The 25278-nt window shown below is 37.2% G+C and overlaps 1 protein-coding gene across 1 annotated transcript; it reads right to left on the bottom strand.

Annotated features, from left to right (window-relative positions):
• Nucleotides 1-428: 428 nt before the first annotated feature.
• On the bottom strand, nt 429-25278 carry LOC142351828 (inositol polyphosphate 5-phosphatase OCRL-like). Its single transcript, XM_075404037.1, has 11 exons — nt 25031-25278; nt 14474-14602; nt 11702-11921; nt 11196-11249; nt 8958-9130; nt 8388-8535; nt 6852-7018; nt 5894-6044; nt 1931-2092; nt 1451-1573; nt 429-562 (listed from the first exon to the last, which is right to left on the bottom strand). The coding sequence occupies exons 1-11, from the start codon at nt 25129-25131 to the stop codon at nt 476-478; spliced, it is 1515 nt and encodes a 504-aa protein (XP_075260152.1). The 5' UTR covers nt 25132-25278; the 3' UTR covers nt 429-475.

Raw genomic sequence — 25278 nt, 5'->3', positions numbered from 1 at the left:
CATCTAGCACCAACCGAAAACTCATTAAAGAAGACCTTCAGATATCTTATTTGCGTAGTCAGTGACAATCGAGAATTTAGGGCGCACTAGTCAACAAAAAAGCAAAGGTACGTGTATGCTTAGGGCAACCATCGTTAAGTGGGGGAGGCTCAAGTGCGTGGGGGGGGGGGGGTTAGTTCAAACTCTAAAAATCATCATCCTTCACACTATGAATTTATAACTCTTTAGGTTAATGTGAATCGCATACTTATAGTTTAGTGAGCCAAAAGGCTCCAAAAGAACCTATTTCCCTCCGGGTTTAACTTGTTTGCCCGGTTTTCCAGAACGAAAAGTCAAATGGTCAAGCAAAAAAATAGTCAGACGAAAAAATTGTAGTACAGAAAACTTTTGATTCTTTTTTGTGCTTTTGAATATAGAAAACAAGAAAAACATTTCAAGGTTTTATTAATACAGACGCAATTACTAGACAACATTTTCAAAGTGATACATTTTCTTTAAAATCTCGCAGTTTCAATACTCGGGCTCTCCCTGCTCTGAAAACAGCTTCCTCAATCCACTGACGCTGAAACAAGACAAATAATCACAACTAAGACATTTAATTAACAGATGATGATTCTTGTAAAGTCTAATGTTCCTTTTGCTGTAAAATTTCTCAAGGAGACTTTTCATGGAGGTTTTGCAACCTTTTTTCAAAACAGACAAAATTAATTTTTACACTGAATGGTCAAAATATGTAAAATGTCAAATAGTTGCAACGAAATGCATCTAATTTTTGTAAATTCGAATATTTTTTCAAATTAAAAAACATGAAAAATTTACCACTGCATAGAACTTTGCTATCTTTCAAACTATTAATCAAATTGGAGTACTTTTACCGCTTTCCGCGGTGCAAATTATTTTTCACATCTATCTGTTGGGAGCGATAAAATTTTTCACTTCTTAAGCGGTGATAAAAAAGTTCGCGGCTAAATTCGATAGAAAAAATTCCACCCAAATCTTTCAAAAAATCACAATGCGAGCCAGTGTACTTACCATTATAAGGTGGACCATTTTTAGCCCATTTTACCAGCTCAAATCCACAAAATGTATCTTAATACGTATAGAAAGGGTCTTAAAGTGTGGGATATGGCGGCAAAGGAACGATTATTCTTATTGCTAAATACTATTATTCAAAATACTATAGAAAAATTATACTATAATGAAATTAAACTTTACAATTTCTTCGTCGGGAAGTTTCTCAAATTAGGGCAATAATAATTAAAAAATTATTGGTAAGTAAGGGTGCTGGCTATCGCATTGAACAAAAAGTAGAGGGCGTTTTGCGCTGAATACGGTAAAAAAGATTCCTCTCTGCTATTGACCTGAAAAGCCTTGACATCGTGCCATAATTTCCCGATTAACTCTCGACCCGGGAAAAATTAACCAACTGCTCAAATGAGAAGTCTCTAACTTGTTGAGAGAGAGCTCCGACAAACCAGTCGCCACAACTATAAACAGATTCTCTCATTCGCTTCATTGACAATGATTTTGTTGATTCAATCCGTCTACTGTCCACAGTTGAGTAGTTATCTGTCTGAAAAAATACTAGATCTCATTTAGTAAAATTCAGTTTAAACTTATAGTCTGAATATTTTAAGGTTAATGCTTTGGATAGTGATTAAAAGGCAAGGGTGAAAGATACAGGAAATGTCATGACTGCAAGTGTGGCAAAAAAATCAACGTATAAATCTTAGATAACTATCCGCCTAATGTGCTGAAAACTGCTAAATTATGAAAGAAATTTGAACAAAATCTACAAGTTTAGTGGATAATTGTCGAACAATTTTCTCCCAAAAATTCGTGATGTTTTCCGCGGCTGACAGCGATCATTTATTGCATAATTATTGACAGAAACTTGGACACGGAGTTCTAAACTGTATTTCAAAGGTACCTTGAAGGTGTTTGAATAGTAATCACTGTATACTGTACTAGAATGTCTGCGTTGTTTATCATCAACTGATGGCATTGAAGTGTTTGTTTGTCCAGTATATGACTCATAATCTACACTTGTTCGTCTGTCTCGTGAGAATCTTTTCACATCCATGAACTCAAACTAAAACATACCCGGCAGATTGCCGGAAAATAGCCGCCGTTGATTCCCATAACTCTATTGGGATTGAAAGAAAAGAAAATATCAACAAAAACTGATATTTGCACAAAAAAATTGAACCGACAGAAACATGAAAACGAACCGAACTAGCATTAAGGGCAATAATCTGGTCCGATATGACTGGCCTTTAAAAAGCCAACATTACTGGTCAATAATGACATTAAGTAACTGGACAACAAACAGAACAGAAAATAAAGGAAAGCCGATAAAAAAATACCCGGCAGATTGCCGGAAAATAGCCGCCGTTGATTCCCATAACTCTATTGGGATTGAAGGGAAAAAAATATCAACAAAAATGATTTTTGTATAAAAACATTTTAAAGTGCGATTTATTTTGATGTCATTTTGTAGTTGAACATACTCCTGTCTCTCAGTGAGAGGCTACAGGGTCTAGTATCAATACCAATAAGCATTATAGATAGTAAATAAAACTTATGAGAACAAAGTTCAAGTACCGGGCATCTAAAAATGGGCTTTATGGGTTTATCCCGTTTCTATTTTTGACTTCGATTTCTTTATGCTGACTCTCTTCATTTTGAATTGCTTTGCTGAGCAGCTGCTGTTTAAAAGGACTTTGAGCATAATGACTGAAGAGTGAAACTAGCCTAGAGAAGTCATAAAGATTTCACGCATAGTGTCGAAAAAGCGGCGAAATGAGTTAAGCGAAAAAAAAGTTCGACGAAATAAAAAAAACATAGCAGGACAAGTCCTGGCGTACAATTCAAAGAACTTTCATTGACTAAACAGAAATCTACACCAAGAACGGACTATGAATGGATTAGAAAAACCATTCAGAGAAAATACGATCCAAAAATCGAAAAAACTGTAAAAATCAAAGTGAAATTGCCGCATGTGAACAAAAAACCACTAGCGAGAAAGCGAATTTTTGTTCAAACACCGTTTTCTCACTCCAATTTAAATTTAGAGCGAAAAAATTTCACTCCGCAAAAGCACTCGCTTTTTCGCTTCATTTCCGGTTTCGGCGTGACCGAAATCACCACTCCAATTTGACTTCAAAAATCATGAAAATGTGTGAACAGATCTTAAAGACAGCCGCCCAATACAATTCAAATTCGTTGAATTGTAAAAAATAGGAGCGCTATAATAAGAGTCTGAGAAGATGAGGGCAGCTATTAAAAATATATAGCATATGGATTTAAATGAATTTATTCTGTTCTATTCTGTGAAAAAAAATTCAGCAAACCTTACAACACGTACTCTTTTTCCCTTTTTCCAAACTCTGGAGCGCTCCGGCATAGTGGGTTAACCTATAGCTCACTTTAATTGTCATAAAATTTCTTAAGGAGGGGCTATAATTTCATGGAAGTTTATAATTGGTAAGCACTCTATTTCCACATTAATATAAACGTATCCAACGCCTTGCTAAAAAATATCCCCCATTGATTTCCATAACTCTGATCGGGATTGAAAGAACAGAAAAAATGAAAAAAAAACATTGTTGTCCAAACACACTTTATACAGTGCAAAAAATTTTGATTTCATTGCAGAGTTAGACATCATACTCCTGTTTCTTATTAAGGGGTGTAGGGGCTAGTATCAATACAAATAAACACTAAATGGTAACTAAGGCCTAAAACAACATTAAAGTAGAATGCATCTAAAATTGGGCTTCACGGGTTTCTCACGTTTCCATTTCTGACCCTCAATAATAACTCATTTAGAGTGTTTTGCTACGCAACTTCCGTTTAGAAGCATTTTAAGCAAAATGATAGAAAAGTGGTACTAGCCTAGAGCAGCCAAAGAATATTGCTCAAAATTTTGAACAAGCTGTGAACTTTTGCAAAAATTTTGTTCGACGAAGTGAAAAGAAAACACAGCCGGAAGACTTCCGGGAACAACTCGCCGGGTCTCTTCAGTCAAAAATTTACCATTTTAATGGTATCTACTACTAAAGGAACTAAAACCACTTACATAAAACAAGGTCAAAAAAGGAAAATAGCTCAAAAGCTAACACTAAAAATTCAATTACTGGTTTCTAGAATACCAGCACAACTACTATCGAACAAAAATATTTAAACAATGGATTGATGGTGAAATTCTCTTGATCGACAGTCGGGTCAAATTAATTTAGAGAAATGTAGCGTAGAACATTTTTTTGTGGGTGCAAAAAAAATCAGACTACAAAAGCGTTTGATCCCGCGACCTTCAGGACTGCAGTCTGAAGTCCTATTCATTCAGCTATGACGCCACTGACACTAAATTGATTGCCATCGCTTTTAATTTAGCAATACACTTTATTCCTTATTTCGAAATGAGAAAAAATGATATAGCAAAAAAAAAAGAATTCTAGCGCAAGAATATCATTTGAAACCAAAAAAGTGCAAAAACAATCAAGCATAAATTTGTTTAATAAAAAGGCACGTTAGCAAAAATGGCTTCAAATTTCAATTAAAATATTTTTCTATGCAAATGAAAAAGTCACAGTGCTCAAAAACCCTAGGAAATACATTCAAGGCGCAAAACTATTTCCATGTTTGCAGCAAAGTGAAAAATAACAAAAAAATTGGCTAAAAATTATTACAGAATTCATAAATTTTTGCAGAATTTATCTCAGCAACAACAGTTTTATGCAATCAAAAAATTATCATTTTGTAGGTAGAACATATTTTAAGAAATAGATGTCTTTCAATTCACAATAAGTGATAAAATGGAACAAATCAATGGCGAAATGCTCTCAAACAACTGGCGAGCTGTTGACTACGTCAGTAGCTATCTACCGTTTAAGAAGGATAGTTTTAGCTTAACTGAAGAGGCGTGTGGCGAGAAGGACGTAAGGAGCGCACGGGGGTGTCGAGCGCTGTGTTTACGAGTGGCACGATACAGAGGGGATGGGGATTGGGCTAAAGTGGGGAAAGGGATTGAAGTAAGGGGGTTAAATGGGATGACGGGCGGAAGTGGCGGACGATGATGGGGGGAGTGAAGGGGTTGCGGTCAAACTGTAAGAATCATCCTCCACACCATGAATTTACGTCCCCAAAAGACTTGCGCAAACTTAGAGTCTAGTAAACCGATAGGCTCTAAGAGAACTTAATGCACTCTGGGCGCTACCTGTTTATCCCGTTTTGAGGATGAAAAGTCAAATGGGTCAGACAAAATATCGGTCAAGCAATGAATCGCATTAAAAAAGACCACATGACTAATATAATTCATACAAAGTTCGTTTGAGAGCAATTGATGACATGAGTAAAAAAATGAATTAATGACATGAGTAAAAAAATGTAAGAAAATTCAAAAAGGTCAGACAAAAATCGGTCAAGCGATAAAGCGCACAAAAAGGCCACAGGTCTAATATAGTTACTACTAACTTCATTTGAGAGCAATTAGAAACTCGGATTAACTACCGAACATTTTAAATGTTATCTGAACGTGCTTGAATTTACTTTTACAGCCTATTCAAACCAATTAATCTAAAAAACTACATTTTAAACCAAAAAATTTAAAGGTAACCAAAAAATACATCTTAAACCAAAAATTTTAAAGGGAAAAGCCGCACGCCACCAACAAAAATTTCCTTCGCTTACAGAAAATTTTTCATATGTCAATTTCTGGCTCTCTCAAAAACAGCGGTAAGAACAAAATAAAACAATGTTCTCCAATTTTCAACTTTGTTCAGCAATTTAATCACTCGAAAATAAAAAGTTATTTCCCTATCTAATTAAATGTTTCACACAATTTTTTTTCTTTGCTTTTTTATTGTCCAAAATGTCGGTTTTTTTTACTCACGTCAAAGGATATGAGAGCGTAAACTGGCTTATGGTCGGAGATAATGCTCTGTAAGTGACACAAGTACTGTTCTACTCGCATTTTTGCTTCTCCATTCACGTCTCTGAAGAACACCCTGTCACACCATGAAGGTCGGCGACTCCCCAAGTCACTGCAAAAAGACAAAATTGCAATTTGACAGGACCTTAGTGGAACCTTTACCTAGGTAGAGGTCCTCGCTCAAAACAATTTATGATTGGACAAATGAGCGGAAAACAAGCGCAGGGGAGGGGTGAGGCGTGTGGTAGGGTTATAAATACTATAGGTCTGTATAAAGTCTGATCATGGCGAAAATGGCTGAGGCCAAGTCTGGTTATAGGTTTTAAAGACCTGGATGGGTCTGATGATACGACGTTTTGGTCTGGAAGGGACTGATGATAAGTAAATCTGAACAAAACGCTCGACCTGGGTCTTCTTCCGCCGTGAACAAAAGTTTGTTTTGATAACAAAGTGTGAGCAAACCAATGCTTGATTTTAGCCCAAAATTATTGATACTTGCTAATAAGAGGTGGGACAGTCGAACAATTTTTGCGCCTTTCCCATTATAGCCCCCCCCCCCACACACACACACACACACACGAAATTATAGCCCCCACTATGCTATAATTACTATGATGGGGGCTATACGTTACATGACAACTAAGCGGGGGGGGGGGGCTATAATGCGAAAGACCACATCCTTTTAATATAAAATTATAAAAGTGTAAAAAAATCAACTATGGAAAACCATCAACCAACCTGGTGGCCCTCTTGCACCGCGCGGGGGGGGGGGGGGGGGGGTTATCCCGAGGTCACAGAGGAGGCGCAATTAGTGTCAAAGTATATTAGAACTGGATTCCAACCAGCATGTCTTAAATTGTAAGTCTGAACTTTTTCCTTAAATGGCGTTTCCATTAGAAGTATATTGTGTTTCACTAACTAGGGAAGACAGACCATTCCATTTGGGTTGTTTATAGAAGCAGCCTCGTGTACTCTGAATCTGTACGTGGGTGGGAATTGGATCTTTCCCTCCTCCAATTGGAAGAAGGAGTCCGCACAAGTAGAACTCTTCGTACCTCTGATCAGTTCTGCTTTTTCCATTAAATACTGAATAAAAAACGGACCAGTGGAAATTTGTCATTCACTTACCTCATAAATTAACATGAAAAATAACAAAAACGCAAAGCTCTTGACAAAGAAAAGTCTGATGAATTGCTCTCGAACGACAGTCGGGGGGCAGTTTGATTTAGGGGTGTGGATTTTTTTGGTGCAAAAACTCGGACCTTCTAGCGGTTTGAACCCGCGACTTCCACCAGGATAGCAGTCAGACATCTATACCACTAAGCCACTACGAAGTCGCATCTCAACCACTAACAATCACAAGCAACAAGCTACATTTCAGCGTGAGAATAATTGAAATCACTCAAAATGAAAAAAGTGAAGCGTGATAACGTCACTTAAGAAGTCGAAAAAATTTCTAGAACAAAAGCGCAAAAATGTTCTAGCGAGAAATTGGCATAAAAAAGACCGATACGTTTACAATAATTGCTTCAATTTTTGTTTGAGAGAAATTATTAGCTTAGCGTTAAGGGGTTAGAGTTTTAAGAAATATCTTTCACACCATGAAATTATGTCTCCTAATCAGGTTCGGTGAATCGCATACTTAGAGACTAAAAAGACCGTGAGGCTCTAAGAGAACTTAATGCCCTCCAGAAGCTGCCTCTTTATCTCCTGTTTGAGGACGAAAATTTAAAAGGGTCAGGTGAAAAATTGGTCAATCAAAAAATTGCATAGAAAAGATCACATGACTATTACAATTGCTACTAAATTCGTTTGAGAGCAATTAATTTAAACGAAAAATTATGAAGTTATAACGCGATTCGAGGAAAAAAATTTGTTTACCAACTGTGGTTCAGCATTGGCAACACTGATGGCCAAGAGATTGTTTGCAAACCCTTCTAACTGAGCCTTAGTAATCAATTTTAGATCAACCAATCAATCAAAGAATAATTTTTCAAGAGTTCCTAAGGCGGTAAATGTAACACCAACCAATCCCGATAATCCAAGCAGAAATAACCTCTGATTAAATAAATCCACTGCGCGCATACCTGTTTTGCATGGATGAACTCAGGATGCGGTGGGCGATAATGATTAATCAATTATTAACATCCAAGGGGTAAATTGAGGTTTTGTTTCTCGAATTGTTGGAATTTTGGAAACTGACATAACTGTAGTTGTGATTTGTAGGTTCTAAGTCTGAAAAACAAAATGTTTGTCCGCATCAACAATTTGTTTTTCAAACCGGTAAACCTCATTTTACGTTGAACTAACGATTTTCCTCCAACGGTCATCTTGTCAAATTTACCAAGAATCTTACCAAATCTTTCAAAATGATGCGTAATATTGCAAGAATCTTGCAAGATCTTGAAAGATAACCGTCCGATTGTGATTGGGATTTTTTGCATGTTTCACTCACCTGGTCTTTTGAGAGGTACGCCTCGAATTTTTCTTCTATTCCCTCGCCTCCTTTCTCCCTGTTACTCAGCATTAGGAAAGAGACATCGTCGATTATAGGATTACTGGTTCCAGTCCTGAAGTTGAAGTCGCCCAGCCAAAACACGAAACTGCCAAAAATTTGAGTATCGCTTAATTATGAGTTAGTTTTTAGGATTATATTTCTCATATAGCAGTTTTTATTGAGTAGTTCTTTATTATGAATAAATATTCTTAAGTTGATTAATTTTTCGTAGGACTTATTTTTCAGCCAACCAGAGCACGATACGTGATAATTACCGATAAAAAAACGTGAGTAACTTTTCTTAATAATTCCCCAACACTTTCCTAAACTTCCTGGTAGTTTCTGCTCAAGGTCCCAGGAAACCCAGCAATGACGTCCTGAATTTATCTCAAGTTTCCATTAAAATTATTCCGGGTATGAAATGAGGTAATTAGCCCGCTAGGGGACTCGAGGGAAATCAGTCGGAAAAGATTCTCAAAAACTGTGAATGAAATAGACATTAAATGTTTCAGTGATTAATTTCCATACTGTGATGATAAAAACAGTTGTTGATATTTTGTGCAGATAGTCTCAATTTGTTTCATCCTCTCTCTTTGACTGTGGTCACCTGACGCAAGATGGACTCCGACTACGATAAAAGTCTGTTTCTGGATTCCAAATTGGATGACACAAGCTCCCTTATCGGATAAGATACAGCAAGCCTGAAATCAAACACAGACTAAAACACTTTCAATGCAGCACAGACAAAAAAAACACAAAAAAAAGAAAAAATCGTTTTGTAATTATAATTAATACCTTAAGGCCTAGTCTACTTTAACCATTGAAAGTGTTTTCGACTAGTTATGTTGAACTGAAGCCATTACAACTTGTTCATCTCTTTATAGTGAAACATTGCCTTTTGGCCCCGGGTGTGTGTGTGTGTGTGTGTGGGGGGGGGGGGGGAGCGGGGGAGAGACCGGACCTCCCTCTAATTCTATATCAGAACTGGACAAGTCTAAAACCAATTCATTCAGGTCTGCCAAGTGTGTGTTAATACTTGAGCAACACATAAAATATGACTTTTTTGGATCTCAAAAATTTGGATCTCAAAAATTTGGATCTCAAAAAATTCCGCCACGTTTCCAGGATAAATGTTTAATACTTCCTTGTGACGCTTCAAAACCAATGTAACCCGAAGAGATAAATAGCGAGGGCGGGGGGGGGGGGGTCAAGCGCGCTGGTTTAAGTGTGGAATGAGATGGATGGAGGGGTGGGGAGGGGGGTAGAACGGGTGGAATGAGGGAGTGAAGCGAGTGGGTAGAACTCTATAACCTGCAACTCTAGAAGTAGAACTCTCTAACTCGTAAAGATCGTAAAGCCGTAAAGCTCTTAGAGAACTTATTGACCTCCGGGTGATATCTGTTTGACCCGTTTTTGAGGGCCAAAAGTCAACAGCATCTGACAAAAAATTGTTCAAGAGAAAAATCGCTTAAGCAGGCCACAGGACTAATATAAATACTACAAACTTCGTTTGAGAGCAACTAAAAAGGAAAATACCTGAAAATAGACCATGGAAAGGTGACCATAACTTAACAAGAGCTGAGTTTTGATAGCATTCAAATTCATAATTGGTGCTTTTACTTGAACAAAAGGGTACTTATATTAACACCGCGCATGAACCTAGAAAAATCCACCATTCTAACCCTTTACCCAGAGCAAACCAAATCTTGGATCATTTTCACCAATAGAGAAAATTTTTCTTTTTGCGTTTTGTGCCAAGATGTTACCAAATCTTGGGTGTACGCTTCCTAGAGACTTTGACCTTCTCTGGGCAGAGAGACCAAAGATTTGGGACTTCTCTGGGCAAAGACCAGACCCCAAGTCCTAATTTTTCTCTGTTAAAAGAAACCTAAGAGGTCAACTCAGGGGTGTTCTCTTAGCAGCCTTGTATTTGACCTCATCACACTCTGAATCAGGCCTGCATGCCTTAGTTTACTATTTTTTTAATAATTTAATAGTAAAACCCTTCGGATCTTTTCTGCTAGCTTAGTTAGGCACCCCCCCCCCCCTTTGTAAATGTGTAAACATATTGTTAAAGCTAAGTAATCTTATACGTGAACATATATGAGCAATATGAATTTACTAAAAGCTAGCACAGCTATGGTTTGAAAGTATTACGTAATCAACCAAAATTTGTTGCATATAACGTAAGCATCAATAAAAATTTCTGTATTAGATCATTTTTGGTGTTATCGGCTACAATAAGGGCTTAATTTTTTAAAAATTCTGAAGGAAACTATTCTAAAAGTGCCTTCAATCTACCTAGGCACTCTTGTTTCAATGAAATGCAAATATCGCTCTTACAATTCGCGAAAACTGAGATTTTGAGGGGGTGCAAATTTAACGGCCATATAAGGCTGGGGGGGGGGGGGGCGCTAGCAGAAAAGATCCAACCCTTCTTCAATTTTGGCCATGTCCTGAACTTGCTTTTTTCTGAGTTTTCTGATAATTTGCGGCATTTATAACAAAGCAAATATCTGCTTTTACCAAGTAAAAAACTTGCTTTTTAACGATTCTCCGGCATGCGCTAATAATAAAGCGCAAAATTTACAGAAATCAAACAAAACATAATCAGTAAAAAAAATTGCTTAAAATCCACAAGCTGAACTTCATTGAGATCAATTAAAGGGTCATTTGTTCAGCTAGTAAGAAAATCGTGTATTTGAATAAAAATGCTTATAAATAATTATTTGAAAAATAGCTATTCATCAATTTTTATAGACTTACCGACTTTTTACTCATTCTCCGGAGAGTTTCACACGCACAATGGCAACAGGAACCCTGGAATCAAAAAATGCAGCAAAAATTAACAGCTTGAAACAACATATGTAAGATAGTTTTTACATCAATAAACATTTTGTTGTTGTTTTCTGATTTGTTAGTCTAATAAATGTAGTTTTTCGGCCAATGGGGAGTTACAAAATTTCTCAACGATGAATACTGATAGCTATAAGTGATCTGTTTTCCATTCTTCGACTAAAATTTGACCTTGCATATTTAAATATTACAATTTTTATTATAATTACTATTAAAGATCACATCATTATAGTAAAACAAAATTACTTTAAGGACTAAAAATATTTTTTAAAAGAAAATCGGCCGCATTAGTTTGTTTGCATTAGCTGGTACAATCATTCTTTAATGGGGGGGGGGGGCATAATTTCTAAGGGGGGGGGATTCTTTAATTGGAAAAGTTCAAAGTTTTTGGTAAATTTAGAATGATTAAAACGAGCCAGTGGAACCGCCGATTTCTCATACAACTTGTAGAGTCTCCTCAATTTGTTCCTGATAAAAACCATGAGGAATGTGCACCCAATATGGCACTGTGTCGCCAGTCCATAGTCCAGAAAGGACAGTCTGGCCTTTGTTGCTTCACCCCAATCGTGTCTCACCAAATCATCTGCCTCTGAGAAGAAGTTTTTTACTCTGTTCACTTCGCCACATTCTTGCAAACTAAATGAATCAACAGGAAAAGCCCGAAAAATACCTTCATGACATTTCCGGATCTATTCTGTTTTGCCCCCCCCCCCCGCCCGTTGTTTTTTACGCCCCATAGTTACAAATTATATGTTGTGATATAGTACGTTACTATGTAAAAAAAAATAGCGCGTGCGCCTGGGGGCGTAAAAATAAAAGCTCACAAAGGTGGTGGTGGTGGTGGTGGTGGTGGTGGTGGTGGTGTGTGTGTGTGTGTGTGGGGGGGGGGGGGGGGCAAAACAGAATAGATCCACATTTTCCATTGTTCTGTTTTAATGTATTCTATTCAAGAAACGACCATATAATAAGTCCCATAAAGTTTCCAGTCGATGAATTCCCGACATCGGAATGAAAAACGAATAGCTGATCTTTGAACGTTTTAAATTTGAACGTTGAGCTCTGAAGGGTTCCGTAGGAATGCAACATTATGGGACAAACTCTACCAGTTTCAAAATTGGCACATTTAAGAGAAGACTATAATTACTTGGATGCAGGAATTAAGGGGAAAATAAAGCCATTTTTGATGTTGTCAATTTGTCCCTTGTAACGTTACGTAAATTTCTTGCATCTCTATTTTACAAACTTAAAGTTGCGATATCTTTCGGCAAAAAATTTTGTCGGATTGAGGGCAACTTAATGGTTTTTTTCGGATAGAATTTAATTCCCACATTTTTCCTGATTTTTCTATTAATGATCTCTTGATCTATTTTTCGATCAAATTTTGTTGCCTTCGATATTACTTGAAAGGTTTGAATTCCAATCATCAATCATCCTTCGATCTTTTTTATCATTTTGATCTTAAATTGATCTTAAGTCCGATATCTAGTACCAAAGTACCTATCTATGTATCCAGCATAAAAGCCACAAGTTAGACGCCAAAAAATAATCACAGCAGCTGCAGTAACATTTTAAGAGTTTTTTTGAGACCTGTAAGACCGTAATTTAAGCCAACTATTGGTATAGCCCTAGTCGAGACCTGGAATTATTAAAAGACCGTCCTCGACAGTTAATGGGTATGAAAAAAATTTGTCTTGACATAATCCCAGGTCGAGGTGGCCAGACCGAATTGAGCTCTGATCGGACCATCTTCGAGCGCACACATGTTCTCGGTGCGCTCGAATTACATGGCCTGGAAAAGGCTTCGAGCGCACTTTTGTCTGGACGGTCTGATCAGAGGTCACTTTGGTCTGGGAGGGTCTGATCAGAGGCAGTTTCAAGCGCACACTAGTCTGATCAGATGCCGATTCGAGCGCTCACTAGTCTGACCAAGGACCAAATCGAGCGAAGTTTTTTTTAGTTTTTTTTTTGCTTTTTTACTGACATTTGTTGTCTCTGGTAAGAGCAAACAATAAAACAGCATTCTCATCAGAACTCCATCTGAAAATCGGATGGGTTTGATCAGAACCAAGAGGTCCAGCTGATAGCAATTGTTGGTCCCCTCAAGAAAAGATTTTGAATCAAACTAGATTAGGACGTTTTTATGCAAAGCTGTCTAAGTTCATTTTTTCAGTTAAAAGCATAAATAAATGAAATACTCAATAAATTTTTTTGAACAATTTTTTTGGTTTTATTTTCATTAGGAATAATCTTAGGATTGGCTTTTCATCAGATGATTATAAGAGTGATAACATCGATTTTCATGAAATGAATATATTATAACGATATTGAGAAATTTCTTCATGTTCAAAATCATTCAGTGATCAAACTATTTTGAAGGCACTTTAGTCTAAACAGAGGCAACTTCGAGCGCACTTTTGTCTGATAAGAGGTGATTTCGAGCGCACTTTAGTCTCATCATAGGCATTTTCGAGCGCACTTCAGTATGATCAGAGGCTATTTCGAGCGCACTTCAGTCTGATAAGTGGCGGAATCGAGCGCACACTAGTCTGATCAGGGCATGGCTTTCGAGCGCACAATAGTCTGATCAGAAGAGGTTTTTGAGCAAACTTTAAGCGCACAAGGAGCTTCGAGCGCATGATAGTCTAATCAGAGGACACTTCAGTCTTAGTCGGTCTGATCAGAGGTCGCTTTTGTCTGGGACGGTCTGATCAGAAGCCATTTTGGTCTGGACCTCAACCTGGGATGTGATGTCCTGGACTTTGGCTGAAGCTAAAACAACTGTCCTAGAATTTGGCTAGAAATAAAACATGCCTCCTGGAATTTGGCTGGACAATAAAAGTGTTCTGGAATTTGGCTGGACAATAAAATATGTCCTGGAATTACGCTCGCGACCGTTATAATGACTTGTTTTCATTTTCCTTCAAAGTTAAGGACATGTAGTGCAATTGGTTAAGCATTGGGTAAGTTCGGAGAAGGTCACTAGATCGAAGCCAGATGTTGTCGCATTTTTTTAGTGTGCCTCATTTTTGCATATGAAACGAATTTAGTGCCTCGAGTTTAATAGTGTGCCTCGAGTTTAACTAGGGTCCTCGACCGTGTAATTTAATTGAATATTTACCGCCCCCCTCCCCAACTGGAATTAATAGGTCTTTTCATTAATTCCAGATCTCGACCAGGGAAATTCTTACCATATCGCGACAATTTCTGGTTTATGTCTGGCGATGAGTTTGAATTGGACACTGTGTTCGACTGCACTTTGAAAAGAGGCCACGTTTCTCATACTCTTTCCATTCACATTGAATGTTACCAATAAGATCCTAAACACAGTTTAGTTTAGACCCTGTACACAAGACGTAAAACTTTTCCAATTCTCTTTTTATACCGTAAATAGTTTTAAAAAATAGGTCTTTATGATTATAACTCTGTGAAATTATACCCTTTGTTTAACTTCAACTGGTTTTGATAGCTTTGTATGTTAACAAAACCAAGAACAATGCTTTTTAATGTCTACAAACGTCTTCATAAGCCAAAATGTCTAAATGTTCAAAAATGTCTAAAATGTCTAAAATGTCCATTTTTTTGTGATTCCGTCGGTGTTGCTTCGATATGTTGGGAGAACCATCAGAGCTATTTTTGATCGCTAGTGCGCCTTCAGATTGGAAATTTCCAAAGTTTTTGGAAGGTCTCTACTCCATTTTTGCATCTGAAGCTTTATTATGCAACTCAAGTAGTGGCTACCAACTTTTAAAAGTCTTTCGGCGATCAAACTTGACCAAACTAGGATTCAATCACACTATAAATTTGCCTCACAATGCAATCTTTGAGGTAATTTTTCTTCAAGATTTAATTTTCATAGGAAAAAAGCCGGAACAAATAGGAAGGCTTTGAAACGCTATATTCTTGCGAAAATTTAAAAAATTAATTTTAAAAAAATGATATTTGGTCACGCAAGATAATTAATTCTCAGATTGTAAACAAGGTTTGTAGTCGACACAAAAAAGTTAACAGAAAATCATTTTAATAAATTTTTTCAAGCTATTTGGCTGGTTAACAACCAATTTGCAATGAAATTTAAAAACAATTTGTTATTACGAAATGAACAACACTTAACGATGCACTACGAAATTATCTATTTTTGAAGTTAAGGCCGAGTTTATCTAATGAAAAGTTGAACTCATGGCCAAAACAAGCAGTGAAACCAGAATGGCATGACATGCAAAATTTAGTGCTGTTTTCTATCGCAGCCCAATCGACTTATTCACTTTGTCAACAACGTTAATAACTATTACTAGTGCGTGATTATGATAAGTAAGATGAAATTCAAGCTCAAACTCTAATTATCTATCTCAATTTAATTAAGTCAGCGTTGCGAAGTATGTACGAATTGAGAAGTTCACGACCAAACTGTATAAGAATCTTTAAGATTAGTTTGCGAATGGAATTGCCGTTGACAAACAAAAATCGAGAAAAACTCGATATGTTTAACAAACCTCCTATGACATCAAATTTACATTAGAAAAGGACATTATGGAAAACTGGGCACAATCTGTCGTCATCATTATCTACAGCCAATAAAAGATGCTATTTTGACATGCAAACCACGTGACTATCAGCATTCAAAGAGCTGAAAAGGCATTCAAACAAGATACTTTCGCTTCATTAAACTGACATATAATGCCTATTGATGCACAGGGCTTGAGCTGCAAATTACGTGTTACTGTGATATTCCCAATCCTTCCTTCTAAGTGACAAAGTACCTAATTCGGAGGATTTTAGTGCGAGGAACAAAGTCGACTTCTCTTATTAACTTTGGCGCAATTTAGTGCGAAAGAAAAGCACAAAGTACGGGGAGAACAAAATTACGTTTAGCTAATTCAAAAATCTCCAAAAACTTAACTGAATCGGAGATTTAGAAAACCATTTACCACAACCAGTTGATAAGATAGATAGCTAGAGCTAAGTTCAATAGATTTTGCAGTTTCGAAATAAACTTTGAGATATTATCAAAACTCAAGCACAAAATTGTTTGTTTGAACATGGAATACTTTTAACATTGTGAGCGAAATACTTTGCTGAACACCAAAACTGAAAGATTACATGCTGGGCCTAGTTGAGTACCAAGTAATTCAACAGATATTAACAGTACAACAGATCACACAGTCAACAGAATTTAACTGCAAAAGCGCAATATCCTGACAGATTGGTGACCACCGAAAAAAAAATTGAATTGTAAATTTTTCCCTTTCATTGATAGAAGCCGCACTTAATTCTGGTCCGCCGACCAGGATAGTGGAAGACAAACCAAGTATTAACTCGGTTGATGAGAGTTCCAGAGGCGCCAACTAACGAAAATGGAACGTATCAACAGTGAATCGCCAGCAAGGCCAATCAAAAAGCAGAACTGAATTATAAACATGAAGAGCGAACGAACCCTGCTAAAAAAGCAGAAAAAGGTCACAGCAAACAGCACACCAATTGTCTCAGCGTACTCAGCAGAGTTTGAACAGTATGAGAACAGTATCAGCCAGCACGAATCAAACAAGTTGGTGCAGCCAAAATTGTGATCTGAAAAACCAGATCCATACAGTATATGGCAGTTGCTGCAGACAAGTTTGTGGTCTGAAATATTTTTTACAGCACATAAATGACTTCCAGTTCTCAAAGAGAATTGGTTTTTCTATAATGTTGATAAACATGAAGACTGGCCGTATCTGATTTTGGCAAGAACTATCTTGAAAGGCATTCGTGCAAGAAGCGTGTTCGACTTTCAATGGCGAGCGAAAAAACTACGACGAAACACAAATAGAGACAAACGGTTTTCGAAGACACCAAAAGCAGTGCGGGTTTGAACCTGAAAAAAACGAACTAAAAACACAAAACGATTACTGTTCACTAGCTAATGGTTTTCATAAAAAATTGTAACTGTCAAATATTGTGGGTTTGACTGTGAATAATCGGTATGCAGCAGTTATGAAGCAACGCTTGTGCTAAGCTGTCGCAGTCATGGCAAAGGACAAGCAATCAAAGATCGTTGGTCCACGCCTGCAATACAAATACAAGTACAAGTGATTGCTATACTAAGAAAATCAAATGGACGAGAGCAATCGCTCAGTCAGCGTCGGCGTCAGCGTAGCAACAATCAAACAAATTAACAAAATTAAGTTTTCTTAAGATAGTTTATGTATCAATACCGAGCGTTGGCAACAGTCTGCACAGATATGCTTTCCTCGACAGTGGATCCATATTTTCTTCAGAGGGACCTGGAAATGCTATGCTATTCTCAAACGCCCCTTTTGAGGAAGGTTCTGACGCCTATGGCATGGAGGAAGGTTCTGACGCTCCGTGGGCCCCCTGGGTAACTACCACTAGCTCAGTCAATGGAAGTTGATAAAGCGGTCACTCTGAAGAGTAAGCCCTAGGCAAGCCATCTTCGAGTTAAAACAAGGTAGTGCTGAATTCCATGCCAGTCCGATTTTTGTATGCGCAGGCAGGAGCCTGAATTGCAAGCCGTTGAAGAGCAGTCAATGGTTTCGGTGAAAGAAGGGAACTGTATGGTTGTCAGTGAGACATTGTTAAAAATGGCTCATGCAGTCATTTCTCTATAACCCCTCACTGTGAAAACGTCTCCAATAATGGAAAACGTCTAGACACCAAACAAAGTCCCTTTTGAACTAAAGTCGCTTCAACGCGAAAACTATGTTAGTAGGTATCGAAAACATGGGTTTTGTGTGAGGGAACTGAACTTGAGACCATTGCCACCCTGTACGACTGAAAAATGGTTAGTAGTGGAGGAGAAAACTTTGTAGGATTCCTGCTGGCAAACAGTATCTGAAAGGAAGACCACTCTGTAGGGTTCAGACCAAATAGATTCAGTGATAGTCACAGAAATACATATCACGAAGTAGTGTTGCAACTGTGAACGCAGAGCCAAAAAAAAACAGCGATTACACTGCATCTCTGGTCCGGACAACACGTGCTCTGTTGGTCTCGAAAGATGCTTGGGAGATAGAATTGAGGCCCCTCGGCGCACAAAACCTCAAAGAACAGGAACCCAGATGGTGTTCACGCTGTTTCTTTGGTATCATTCCTTTAACGGTCAGTACACTAATTTGCCTGAAGCTTCGACCAATGAGAGTGATGCACCACGCCACCTCAAGATCCAATGTTACGCTTGAAAAAAGTTGCCGAACAACCAGAGCAAAACTGCTCAAGAACTAAAGCTGAAACTTGGGCCAGTTCTACTCAATATGACACCCAATATCGAATCAATGTTTCAGAGAGGAGCTAGTTGCCAAGCAGAATAAATTTTGTTTTTAAGTCCTGTGAAGGCCACAAACCAACAACTAACAAACCTGTTCAAATAATTAGTTAACAATGTCGTGTTTTGTTTATTGAAGAGACATCTTACGTGTACAAACTACGCTATAGTACGAGTGTGACTTGACAAAAAGAAACGGAACCAAGTCCGGAAGGAATTGAATTTCTCAACCAGTTACAACCGATTCTTTGCAAAAATGACATTCAGCTGAAAAATGGAAAAGAAGCCAAGATGCGGTTTTGCAAAGCACTTCCAAAAATTTTTACGCCGACCAGCAACACGAAGAAACTCGACGTTTAAACTGACGTGGAGAGCTATTCATTGCTTGAACAACAATGCTGATGAAATTCTTCAAGAAGGCAAAAGTACGTAAAAAGAGGTTCAAACACGCATGACTCAGAGGAAGAGTTTTCACTATTACGTTCATTGTTTGATCTAAATGGAATGTTTCCTGGGTTCAGTTTCCACACGAGGTGATTTCTGAAAAACTATTACTAAGAATGAACCACATTGTGACAAGAAACTGGAGTCTGATGGAGAAGCAATATTCCTGAACTGACAAGAGCAACCTACATTTGTAGCTGAAACAAAAATAAAAGAAAAACTTCAAAAGACTGGGAAATCAAACGGACTTCAAGTGCTTGATGAAGCATCTGGAGACACGACGTCTGCCGTGGCCGATCTATAATCGCTGCGGCAAAAATGCTCAGCTGGCGTAGCGTCTGTTATTGACAAATGCAGAATGGCACCTGAGAGACTTCTTTCCATACCACAATTGGAGTTGCGAACGGCAAACATGTCATTATTGTTGAAAGTACAGATAAGCAAGGGGCAAGAATTGAAAAACCATATTGTAATTTTTCGTCAGACTCAACTACAGTACTGCAGTGAATACACAGCTCTAATTGTAAACAACATCTGGTTGTGGTCATTCGAGTAGTTGAGATATAGGGTACAATTGCTGCGTCACAGTGGAAACATGGGAGCGTTATCATCGACCCAGCTGCCACCACCACGTGAAAAATTAACCTTGGATCAATAAAGAGAAGTGCATGTTTCATGCAACGAGCAAGTGAATGGCCAGCTTAAGGTATCCAAGTCGTTGTCTCAGATGAAGAGAACAAACTCTCATCAACACACGCCAAAGGAAAGCTGCTATTCAGTGGGACTGATTCAGAAACTTCAACGGTCTAAGAAAAACGGTGACATACGTAAGACGAGTGATGAGCAAATACAAACCGGCAACACTTGTAATAAGCTTCGAAGAAAGAGAATAGTCACAATCAATCGTCTTAAAACTATAATCGCGAGAACAGTTTGGTGAAAAGTTGATGTCTCTCAATTCGAAAAAGAAGCGAAATCTTTAAAATGCTATATTTCTCGCCCTTCCATGATAAAGAAAAATTTATCCGCGCCAGAAGCAGCATAGGCAATGATCAGCTGAACTTCAATACAAAGTTTCCAACATTGTTACATTGGAAACATATGGTTGCACAATTCTTGCAAAATCAGCACAAGAACACTCAATATAAAAGCACTGAACTTGTAAAAAAGTCACTGCTTCACAGACATATTATATAGGCATACAATTCGCTAAGCGTACAAAGCCCTGTATGATAAATCAAGAACCAGAGTGTTAACTGCATGAAAAGCACAAACTATAATACGGATATTCGCCAATTTACTCGAGGAGCGGTTGATTGCTAAACCAGTTTTTACAATTCTCGGACCGGACTAGGTTCGCGCTTTCACTTTGAAGGAATATTAGAAAAAGGAATAGGAAACGACCGTGTTATCTGTTTAGATCACTAACTGTTAGAGCTGTGCATATAGAAATGGTACTCAAGTATGACAGAGATAGTTATCGCAAAGCAATTACTTGATTAATTGTACGAGAAAAAATAACCAGGTGCATTAATCAGCGACGTTAATCCAACTTAGCTGGAAGTGAAGGAAAACTTCCAGAGTACTTTCTGGCACGGAACAGAGGACGAATCGAAATACAAATAGTTTGACGCGGATTGAGACGGTAGTTCAACCAACCCGCAGGACCTCACTTTAGAGGAGTATAAAGAAAGCGGTTGGAATTTGGAAGAAAGCAATGTACACAGTTTCGGGGAAACGATCCGTGACACGAAGGATGTCTCTTCAACTACAAGATGGATTGTTGAAAAGAACTTGAAAGCCAAACAATTGACTCCACTCAGTTTAGACGCCGATGACTCAGAAGCATAACAATCTCCTCTTCCTTAGTAGCAAGAACATTTGCCTGCCCTAACTAATGAGTGCAGAAGAATTTGTTGATCAGCAAAAGCCATTTTAACAACTTCAACCTCATATAAATCTTATCTGGCCAAACATTGAAAAAAAATGCCAACATTGAAAACCCGACGACAGTAGTGATCTACAGCAAATGAATAATTTAAAAAGCAACCTTTTTGTTTGAGCCAAGACAGTGAAAAGCGAGGATAATTTTAATTTGTTCGTTTTTTGTAGGCCATCGTTGGGTATCAGCGGGTGATTCGATCAGCCGAAGTCCGGAAAAATGACGGAGTCTAAAAGACATCAATTTTGAAGCTCGTTTTTGTACTAAACGGAAAGAGTGTTTCCGCGATGAAAAAAAGCAAAAGCAATTTTGAAAGCCAAGCTGAAAAACAACAGAAGCTCAAAGCCAAATCAAGCACTGAATGTAGACTAGGAGGACAACAAAAACTTAATGCGACACAATCAGAGCCCATCGATTTGTTCACATTGTCGATATATTTAGAAACCATCATCATTAAATGATTGCCATAGTTGAAGTGAGAATCAAACTCAAAATAGCACTACCCCACTATTATTATGCCAGCATTTTGACTTATGTAGATTTTGACGAACTCCTTGCCAAATTGCATCAGACGCTTCACGACTAATTTAATCAAATTATTTTTATAGAACATTAGACAAAATTTCATACGGTTTACAAATCTCCTTTGAGATCTTTTTCTAAAGTCAGCCAGTGATGCAGTTATGGCATTTAAACCTAGCGACTAGCAACAAAAGAGGACCTGGAAAAACTACCAAAAATCAGTTGAAATTAACTAACTTTCTCTTTTGAAACAGATAATCAGTGCGTACTGACGTACATTTCGTGAGGAGCAGAAAACTCGTTACTGTGTCAAGCTTCAATAAATCGTCCTATTGACTGTACAACTAACTAACTTTGACCTGTTGAAAGGGGACCTAACCTTGATATTCTCCCCCTTTCCATCTGATGAACAAAAATACTATGTGGGAGAAACTTTGAACGATTACAGAGTCAGTTTCTCTTACTCGCCGTTACGGCGCCTGGGATAGTTTCACCATTTGCATTTTTGCGCAGTTGGGTAGTAAGAAAGCAAAAATTGTCCTTACAACTATCTGCATTTGGTTTTTTGCAAAAACACTCCTAAAATATTAACCCCAAGACAGTTACCTAACGCTGGAAATAGGTTGAAGTATACTTTAAGTTATTGACAAAACGCATGATAGTTTTGTTGGTTTGAACTCAGAGTTGTTGTACTATTTTGAGTGAAACAAGTTTGCTGAATAGCAAAGCTGAACCATTAAATATTTAAATTAATTGAACGTCAATTAATTCAACGGTAATCTACAGCGTAGCGGAATCAACAGTTCCAAGAAATAAACTGCGAAACGTAATAACAGAACAGATTGGTATCCACTGGAACGAAATGAGTTGTGTAAAGTTTTTCTTTTCATTGATAGGGGAGCAGCCTTTACAATTAAACAGACCAATTTTTAACAGAAAAATTCACTCGCTAATTGTTTGTTTATCTCTTTATTTACTAGGGAAGCGTACAACAACGTAATATGCTTCTTAAAAATGGTTTAAAAACGTTTGTTTCTGAGTTTCACTGCTAGCATTAATATTCAGCTGTTTTATAGGAAAAGTCTCTCGTGAAAAAAATTTGCGACCTTTTGTTGAAGAGAAAAGACGATAGGCTTTTGTCCAGAACGTTTCACAGATACACCAAAGTTTGAATTCATAACAAAAAAATCAAGGCCTGGAAGAATTCTGAATAGATACTTACATTGACATTGCGAATGCTTTAAATACAACAGACCACATTGCAACTTTTAACCTGCTGAGAATTTTTGGTTTTGATTAGTTTTTGCTGATTACATTTCAAATGGCTTACCATGTCACTACATTTAACACGGGATTTTTTGAGAGTTAGTCATAATCAAAGGTGGACATCAAAATTTTGTTTTGCAGTATTTAAAAATGTTGCATATTCCATTCAAATTCATTCATAATTCAATGACAGTTCGCACTTTTGGGCCGACGTTACCATAATTAATGAGAATCAAGTTATTTTACATTCTCCTTAAACTTTTTAATGCAAAGTGACAAACTGGCAGAGAGAAAACGACTGGAATTCATTCAGTCTACTTTCAATGAAACTCAATCAGTCATTTGTTTTGAGCTAATGATAGCAAAAGAACTAGAAAACAGTTTTAATTCCAAAGAAGTTCAAAACAAATATTCGACTGTCAGAAAATCAAAAATCGAGTTTTTCTTATAAGACATGCAATGTACGTGAACGTGTTCATGCGGAAGAATGGAACAAATTAAAGTATGAGTTGCAAAATCCGTCACAAACCTCTGGCCTCATAATTCGTATTGAAAATTATAAATTTTAACCACTACCGTCATCCATAACATCTCTGGTCGAGCTCGTATAATTAACTGTAAATGCAGAAAAACTAAGGTCACATCTTTTGCAGGACTCGCCACAAAATGTAACTTAGACAATTAATTTTTAAAAGGAGAGCCAGCTCATCACGCAATTTATTTGAATTAAGGGCTGTTCTGAGTTCTAATGTTTTATACATGTTTCTCATTTTTCTCTTGACTTGCATAGACAACAATTGTAAAGCTCAGATGAATTGTTTTTGGGGCAAAAATAATTAAAAGCAGAATTTATTTTGTTGCATATGAATCCTTCAGCTTCCAGTTTTGTGTTCATCCATCTTTGCTTTTAAAAAATCTGTTTCTAACAATTTAAATACATTTTAATCTTTTTATTCTTTCGATCTGAACAAATTTTGCTTCTTGTCTAGTCGTACAGCTGTTGCATGATGCCGAGGATAAGAAATTTTAAACGCTTCGACCCACTTCCTGCTAAATCTGTTTCAAAACGAAAAAAAATGCCGGAAGACTCCGGAACCCACTCCAAGTACGCATTCCTTTAGGCCCCAGCCAACTACTTAATGAATAAATTGAGCCTACTAATGCAAATTAATTATTCATTTTGAAACTATAACAGAGGAAACATAACATGAGAAGGGCCGAATATGATATCTGGAAAAATGTCTGATCAAATTTCATCCGCAGTTGCGCCACCAAAAAAACACTATTGCCAAAACACCTCGCAACGCAAATAATCTTCATTTAAGAACTGAAAACCCTTTGATATAAAGAAGAGAAACACTACATACCGAGAAAACCGAGGAGAGGGGGAATAAAAAATAACAGTTTTTACAAAAAGTCAAAATGCTAATTCTCGATTATAACTGTTGGGGACCTTGCAACAAAATGCCTATGCTCAACAACAATAAAAAAGGCAATAAACGAAAAATCGGAGAGAAATTACAAACTTAAGTGATTTTTTTTCCGAAAAATTGCGATGCAAAAAAACTTAAACTGTCAGGTCTTGGCAATAAAAACTATATAATAACTCTAGTTTAAATATTGAGCAAGAGAAGCGATTTCAAAAGTTTAATTCAGAAGAAATAGGCAAAAATGTTCAAAAAGATGAAAATGGACAAAAATTCGATTAAAATACCATTTTTGGCAAACAAAGTTCAAAGATAAAATCTGTAAAATCAAAATACATACTAAACCACTAAAAAACTAATTTCAACCACAAAACCTCCTCAGATGCTCTAAAAATGGGATTCGATTGCAAAAACAGCTAAAAAAGCATCCAAGAGGTCTAAACGGCAAAAAAGCCAAAAATTTAGCCTAAATTTCAATCAGATGATCAAAGGGGCCTCGAAACGCAGTAATACTAGTTTAGTTGATTGATACAAACACCGTTATCAGATAAAGTATAACTTAAAACTCATTTGAAAAAGTCGAACGCGCGCTTAGCGAAAATTTTTTCACAACTACTTTTTTTTTGCTTTCTCTCAGAATGATGCTGGAACAAAAACCGCTCTAAATTTTCTCTGCCTTTGATTTTTGCTCGGCGGTTTAACTTAAACACTTCTTTTCACGTGCGGCATTTGACTTCCTCTAAAACACAGCCTCTAATATAGAAGTCACCGATTTAAAAAATAGCTCACCATTACTCTTCTTCGAGTGGTAAAAACTATAATTTATATACTTTTCTATTATTATTACGCAAATCCAGAAAAACAACATTTTATCGTTTTGACTCACTTGGCTCTTCTGAACTGCACGAATGCCATATCTTTCAAATCATTGAACGCTTTTGGCATCCTCGGCCGTCTCCGTTTGTTCTTCGTCTTGTATTTATTCATCTCTTTTGCTGAAGTTATGCTTCATTGGTTCCAAATCATACAGTTTAAGTTAGGAAATCGGCTTCTTGCCAACGATGTTCTCCACACCAACAGTAACTGTGGAGTATTATAAGTAGGACAACCAAAAGGAAAAAAAATGAAACTTAA

Source organism: Convolutriloba macropyga, chromosome 13 (genome assembly GCF_964194025.1).
Source record: "Convolutriloba macropyga chromosome 13, txConMacr16.3, whole genome shotgun sequence".
NCBI lineage: Eukaryota > Metazoa > Xenacoelomorpha > Acoela > Convolutidae > Convolutriloba > Convolutriloba macropyga.
This window is presented reverse-complemented; position numbering and strand designations above follow the sequence as displayed.